This window comes from Aphelocoma coerulescens, chromosome 4A (genome assembly GCF_041296385.1).
Source record: "Aphelocoma coerulescens isolate FSJ_1873_10779 chromosome 4A, UR_Acoe_1.0, whole genome shotgun sequence".
In the NCBI taxonomy this organism is placed as follows: domain Eukaryota; kingdom Metazoa; phylum Chordata; class Aves; order Passeriformes; family Corvidae; genus Aphelocoma; species Aphelocoma coerulescens.
In genome coordinates this window covers 20,866,143-20,873,363 of record NC_091018.1, presented here as the reverse complement: position 1 = coordinate 20,873,363, position 7,221 = coordinate 20,866,143, and the positions used below count along the sequence as shown (strand labels likewise).

Below are 7,221 nucleotides of genomic sequence, written 5' to 3'. Positions count from 1 at the left end.
GAGGGCGAAGTCAAAGCCACACCCTCGCTCATCCTGCCCCCTCCACCTTCTCTCCTTTCCCTGCTTGCCCCCGACATTCCTCACGCTGGGGGTTGCAGGAACGCTGTGTGAGGTCCTCCCTCCGTCCTGGCTCTTGTCCCCCGGTGACCTCTGAGCCACACGGGACAGGCTCTGGGCAGCACTTCCTTCACTCCCTGCTGTCCTCACAGCGACTTCCCTTCACCCCCTTCCAGGAAAGGTCATTCCCATCTGCATCCCATTGCCACGGGGCTCGCAGGCTTTGCAGGAATCACTCTGTCCATGCGACAGTGCTGCACCCCCGTGAGCGATACTGACGGGAATATTCCGGGGCACGGACATTCCCTCCCCAGGAGGCTGGAGCAAGGGCCACATCTACGAACACCAACCCGTTCCATTTTCACTCATCTCCAGTGGCATTTTGCCATTAGTTTTCCATCCCACCTTGTTAGTGACAGCAAACGTTTACAGAGCTCTGAGGAGATGCTGCCTCTCCGCAGATAAACACAGAAAGAGAACAAAACTCATTTTGGATAAGCACACAGTGCACAGCCACAGCACACAGCTGGATTTCACATCACAACGCTGCCTCTCCTCTGGTGCAAACCAGCATGGAATTGCCAGGGATACATTGCTACAACAAAGTTCTGCATGGGAGTTATTAAAAAACCCAATTTTAAATAAAAGTGTGGCCCACCAGGCTGTTATTCTGCCTAAAACAATAAATATCCCCAGGCTGGACAAAGCAAAGAGCCGTGGCATTGCCCCAGAATCCAAACATTGCTTTGGGAACGAAGGCTCCCGGTGTTCCCTGGCAACTCCAGGGTGCGCTCCCAGTTCAGTGACCTGGCAGCGCTGGAGATGGAGAAGAAGGAGAGCTGGAAAAGACTCAGCCAAACACCCAAACACTGAAGGTATTCAAGAAAAGCATCCAACAAAACCACCACTGCCTCACTTCTGCCTCTGCAGCTGGGATTTACCTGCTTTGGTGACACTTCGGCTCAATGGGAGGATGCTCTTGTCCCTCTCATTTCCTGGTAAATCCCACTTTTATAGTCCTCCTCAGGAGGAGGAGCCTGGTGCCGGTTGCTTCACCCATTGGCACCTGCAGCATTTTGGAGACAGGAGTTTCCTTGAACCTTGTCAGTGATTGTCCGAAATCCTTTTTTATTTCCTGAAACCGGGTGGGGGGGGTTTCCCTTCAGTCCAGCAGGGACAAACCACCCCTCCTCACGATTCCCCCCACCCTCTGGCTCCCCAGGGGCTGATGTCATCCCCCTGGAAATTCAGTTGCACAAAAACAGAAAGCAAATTGCCTTTTGGACGCAGATATAAACCCTGCCACGAGCACCTTCAGCCACACACCTCTGCCATCCCTCGCGCCGAGCACACCGAGCCGGGAAAGGCACTGGGAAAAGCAGCCACCAGCATGGTCTACTCCACCTTCCAGGTAAAACTCTTCCATGCAATCCCTCCCCATCCCTGAGCTTGCCTTTCACACTTTAAGGAGGAAATGTCTCTTTCCGGGCAGTTCCTCCGCTGGTCCAGCCGAGCGTGGCATTAAACGGGAACCTGCCCCAAAATTAACAAACTCCAATGGTTTTCACAGTCACTTGATTCAGCTGCTGACCTTTTCCTGCCATCCCGCTCCTTTCATGTGTCCCAAACATCCTCTGGACTGTGCCATGCGGGGCTGTTGTTGTTGCTGGGATGTGCTCCCTGGGGTTTGCTCCTCATGCCCACCCCGAGCTGGTCCCGCTCACTGCAGGATCTCGTGGCAGGGCTGCAAAGGCTCTGCTGCCCCTTCCACTGTGTGGCTTTATTTCCCTGGATGTTCTTGGCATCCCTGCTGGACGCAGCTCTGGAAAATATTTTTTCCCCTCCTTTAAAGATGTCGTTACTTTTACACGCTCGTTTGATCTGTGAGTGCCTCACAGTGAGAGGCACAACCAGGAAAACTGCTCCGAGAAACTTTCCAGCAGCTCCAGCGACAAATTCCCTCTCTGTGTCTCTCCCCTAGAAATCCCAGAAGTTCTTGGCAAGCTCTCGGCAAGTCCACAAAACTGCTGCCCATGGTTTGTATCTCTCAGCATTCCCCATCCTTTCCTAGCGGGCATCCCTAAATAATCCTGGCGTTGCTGGAAAAGAAGGTGCCGGGAGAAATCCTCAAATCCTTGGAAGGCAAAGCTTCCAAATGTTTGGGGGTCCTGTGGTACTTTGTGCCCTCGGGGATAAAGGACCAGGAGAAAAGCAGCAAAGAGTAAAAATGTGGATTGTTAGTCCTGCGGTAAACCAGAACTTGAACAGGTTTAGAACCAGACTTTCCAAATTCTTTGACCACAAACGTAGGGTGTTGAAAGGGTGGCTCAGATCCTTAACTGCTCCACTTGTCACTGCTTCCTAACGACACCTGGTCCTGCTCTGGGCATTGCCGGGGGTGATTCATGGGTCTCCTCCCGTGGCTCCAGCGCTGCCCAGCTTCGGATGAATTAACCTCAGCTTGGCTGTGTAGACTCTTGGTCTATTTTGTCTCTTAACTTGGTCTGAGTCTGTCTATTAACTGATCTTAAAATGTGCTCTCAGTCTATTATGTTTATTAACTTCCTTCTAAACGTGTTCGTGGTTTATTTTAAGTTCGTTGTAAGTTTATTTTAAGTTTATTAACTTATTTTTTAAAAGACTCTTGGTTTATTGTAAGTTTAAGCTTATTAACTTATTTTAAAAGATTTCCTTAGTCTATTCTATTCCTTAATTTATTTTAAAATGAGTTATTAATACAATAAATTCGAGGAATGTTGCTTAATGAGACCTGAGGACAAGAGAAATAATAATCTGCAGGGGTTTGTTTGGTCTTTATTTGGATGAAATTTAATGTTTTGATGAAGTCCTGCCCTACCAGGAGGAAAACCCCGGAGTCATGGAATGCTTTTAGCTGAAGGGTTAAAAAATCCCGCTGCCTCCTGAGGTGACAAAGAGCATTTGATGCCGGGACGGAACCGATCCAGCTTTTCTGGGTGCTGGGTGATTGGAGCAGATTTTCCTGCAGCCTCTCCAAGCCCTGACATCACCGCTCCCGCTCCGGGACGGCGGCGGGGGCAGCCGGGGATGCTCCCAGAGCCCCGGGCTGGGGTCGCAGCGGGTCCCGGAGTGCCGAGTGCCGGGATTCCCATAGGAATGCGTTCCCCGGGAGCGGGAATGCTCTCCCGGTGAGTCAGGCGCTGATGGCATTCCCAGCTGTGTTTACGGGAGGCTCAGCCTGGGCTCGAGGTGAGCCCGAGCATGAGCCAGCGCTCCGTGAGTCACTGCCGTGACATTTCGGGATGAATCCAACCTAGGGAAATTAGGGAATGGTCATTCCATTAATTGCCATGTTTGTTGTTCCTAAAACAAAGCCTCTTGTGTACCTGCCGGTCTGGATGAGCTTTCCTCTTGGAGCAAAGTATTTTTCTTTTTTTTTTTTTTTTTTCACCTGTGATTCATTTAATTTGGACATTAATTCATCTTTTATCTGCATCTCTCTGTGCGTCCCCACACCCGTCCATAAGTAAATGTATGGATTTGCCACCCTGAAAATATTGGCTACACGGAATTTTATTTTTCCTGCTCTCCCGTGCACTCTCAAATTAACAGTATCATTATAACAGGCCATAACAATTCTAATTCTATGATTTATAAATATAACTCTATTAATTATATTCTGTAGTCTAATTCTAGAATTATACATAATTTTATAAATTATAAATTAATATATGAATCATAGAAAAAATTATATATATAAACTAATATGTATAATAATGATCTATATATCATCTGAACAAGGCAAGTTCTCACTGAAATGAAAACATGCAATGGACACAAACTGGGTATTTTCCATAGAATTTTAATTTATTGTTAAGGATTAGCAACCTTTGGAGTACACAGGGCTTAAGAGCCTTGGTGGCTGAGTCAAGACACTTCAGTGCCTTGTAGGATGAAACATCTGGATAAATCCAGGCTTTGGGTCTAGTCCTGCATTCCAAAAAACTATGGAAGCTTTGAATTTATGTGGTCCATTCCTGCTCTGCCTTTCCTCTGGCTAAAGGGACATCATTGGCATTGACACCTCCCAAAAAATGGCTGTTGGAAGCCCAAGGTGGCGGGATGGGGCTGAGCTCTGGAGCTGCTTCACCTGAACCTTCTGGAAGCCACCCCAGGAGGTGCCCAGAGAATATGGAGTTTTGTATATAGGACACACGGAAATCAGAGGTTATCCCAGGTCGGAAGGGAGCCACGGGGATGACGAATTCCAGCTCCCCGCTCTTGCAGGACTCCTAAAACCGACCCACCTGGCTCCGGCAGGCGCAGCTCCCCGCGGCCGTCCCTCCCTGCGTCCCGGCGCTGCAGTGGTGGCCCGGAGCACTCCCGAGGACACGGTGACCAGCAGCTTCGCCTCGTTCATCCACGCGGCCCGGCCCGAGCAGCTGTCCCAGACCGTGCGGCAGCGGAGCAAGAGGATGATCCTGGACAGCATCGGCGTGGGGCTGGTGGGCAGCACCACGCGCGTCTTCGACATCGCCCTGCGCTACTGCCGGGTAGGGACAGCCCCGCCAGCCGCGGGCTGCGGGGGGCTGCCACCGGCCCCGCTCCCTCCAGGGCCTCCCCCGACATTCCCTCCCTTCCTCCCTCCCACAGGAGCTGTACTCCTCCGTGGCCGTCAGCTCTGTCTATGGAAAGCCGGGAGTGAAGCTCTCCCCGACGCTGGCAGCCTTCACCAACGGCGTGGCGGTAAGGCTGGATCTTCCAGGGGGATCTGTGCTCCTGGATTCCCAGGGGAACCTGTGTTCCTGGTTTTTCCCGGGGGATCTGTGCTCCCGGGTTCCCAGGGGAACCTGTGCCCGGTGGTGCCAGGAGCTAGAATTCCAGGAAGCAGTGGTCACTGATGGGGGACAAAAGCCGGGAATCTCCTGGCTTTTAGAGGAGCCAGACCTCCCCGTGGGGACACTGAGGGGAGGCTTTGGCAGAATTTCCTCAGGAATATCAGCAAGGAGCCCTCATTCCCTCAGCATCCAGCCGTGCCCACCAGCACGTCCTTATCTCTGTGTCCCTGGCAGACTCATTCCATGGATTTTGACGACACCTGGCACCCAGCCACTCACCCCTCCGGGGCCGTGCTGCCGGCTCTCCTGGCAGCCTCCCAGATGCTCCCTCCGAACACCAAGCCCACGGGCCTGGATTTCCTGCTGGCATTCAACGTGGGCCTGGAAGTGCAAGGGAGGCTCATGCACTTCTCCACTGAGGCTCACGACATTCCCAAAAGGTAAAACTCCTGTTCTTCGCCGAGGAGGAAGAGGGTTGGCGAGTCTGGGTTTTCAAATATTAGTTTAGGTTAAGCCCAGTTTAAGTCCAGTCTAATTTAGCTTTACCCCAGGGTAAAGCCTTGCTGAGAGCCAAATTCCAGAGGTGATTGCACCATGTGTTTATTTGGTGATTTCCAGGGATTTTGCCCCAAAAATAACCCTCAGGGAGTCTGTAGGACCACTATCTGACCCAGCCGGGGCAAGATCCCAGAGCCAAGAAGAGTTTGGTGGTGGGCACAGCCCCTGGGCCAACTGCTGCCACCAGCAGCACCCTGGTGTGACCCAAGCAATGGAATCAACCAGGAACTGTTCCCTTGGGTGTATTTGAGGCCAAATTATTTGTCTGAGGCATTGAAAGTTTGGCTGTGTGGACATGAGCCATGGCACCTCCTGAGGAAAGTTCAAATTGCCCTCTGGAGATGCTGAGCTCACCCTGGTGTCTCTGAGGAGGTTTCAAGTAGAAACCCAGTTTTTAGAGTTAATTTATGTTAATTTGCTCTAAATTTAGAGTTAAACTAAACTCTTATTTTAGAGTTAATTTATTAGTTAAAATTTATGGTTTAATTTTGAGTCAGGTGAATCCCACCCACTCCAGAGCCATGAGGGAGTTCCACTGGCTGACGGGTCCCTCATTTCCCATTTGTTTTTCCGTGGGAGGGGTGCTTTGGTGCGAGGCAGCCAGGGCTGCCCATTCCTGCCATCGCCCTGCAGGTTCCACCCTCCCTCGGTGGTGGGCACCCTGGGCAGTGCCGCAGCCACGGCCAAGCTGCTGTCCCTCAGCTCTGCCCAGTGCTGCCACGCCCTGGGCATCGCCGCGTCCCTCGCTGGGGCGCCCATGGCCAACGCTGCCACCCAGGCCAAGCCGCTGCACGTTGGGAATGCCACCCGCCTGGGCCTGGAAGCGGCTCTGCTGGCGGCCCGAGGGATGGAGGCCAACCCCTTGATCCTGGATGATATCCCCGGCTGCTCTGGCTTCAGCGCCTTCTACAGCGTCTACCAGCCCAAACCACTGTCCACACCCGGCCAGCAGCACCAGTTCCTCCTGGAAAAGCAGGATATTGCCTTCAAGCGCTTCCCAGCCCACCTGGGGATGCACTGGGTGGTGGATGCTGCCTTGTCCGTCCGGAACCTCTTCATCAACTACGCGGGGTCCTTCTCTCCCTCTCTGATCCGCACCATTATGCTGAAGATCCCGGTGTCCAAGTACATCAACCGGCCTTTCCCCAGCTCGGAGCACCAGGCAAGGCACTCCTTCCAGTTCAACGCCTGCGCGGCCCTGCTGGATGGAGAGGTGGGCCTGGGCTCCTTCTCCGAGAGCAGCATCCATCGGCAGGAGCTCAGGGAGCTGCTGGACAAGGTGGTGGTGGAGCACCCCGAAGACAACGTGGCCAACTTTGACAAGATGTACGGAGAGGTGGCCCTGCTCCTGCACAGCGGGGACGTCCTGACGGGCAAATGTGACACTTTCTATGGGCACTGGAGGAAGCCCCTGAGCAAAGAGTCGCTCCTGAAGAAGTTTCGATCCAACGCCTCCCACGTGCTTCCAGAAGAGAAAATAGAAGCCATCATCACTCTGGTGGACAACCTGGAGACCCTGTCAGACAGCTCCCAGCTGGCCTGCAGCCTGTGAGGGGACAGCACGGGGAGCTTGATGAGGGGCTTGTCCTGGTGAAGCTGCGATTCCTTTCTTCATTGGTGCTTTCCTATTGATTCCCAAGGACAGGGAAGTTCCCACCCCTTCCAGTAGATAATTCCAAAGGAACCCACGAGGCAGGAGGTGTGTCTGGGTTAGCACACGGAGTAAACTTCAACTCCTGGTTGGTGCTGGCTGGGGAGCTGAAAGGCCACCACAAATATAAAAGAATTC

General features: G+C 52.6%; 1 protein-coding gene across 1 annotated transcript; it reads left to right on the top strand.

Moving 5' to 3' along the window:
- The first annotated feature begins 1,447 nt into the window (after nt 1-1,447).
- LOC138110256 (cis-aconitate decarboxylase-like) lies at nt 1,448-6,984 on the top strand. Its single transcript, XM_069014963.1, has 6 exons — nt 1,448-1,468; nt 2,039-2,093; nt 4,402-4,589; nt 4,690-4,782; nt 5,109-5,314; nt 6,066-6,984. Exons 1-6 carry the CDS (start codon nt 1,448-1,450, stop codon nt 6,982-6,984), a joined length of 1,482 nt encoding a protein of 493 aa, XP_068871064.1.
- Nucleotides 6,985-7,221: the final 237 nt, after the last annotated feature.

Excerpts from the sequence above, each read along its gene's own strand:
- LOC138110256 (XM_069014963.1), top strand. The coding sequence starts at position 1,448 with ATGGTCTACTCCACCTTCCAG. Across the intron at positions 1,469-2,038 it reads TGGTCTACTCCACCTTCCAG|AAATCCCAGAAGTTCTTGGC; the intron begins GTAAAACTCTTC and ends TCTCTCCCCTAG. Across the intron at positions 5,315-6,065 it reads GCTCACGACATTCCCAAAAG|GTTCCACCCTCCCTCGGTGG; the intron begins GTAAAACTCCTG and ends ATCGCCCTGCAG.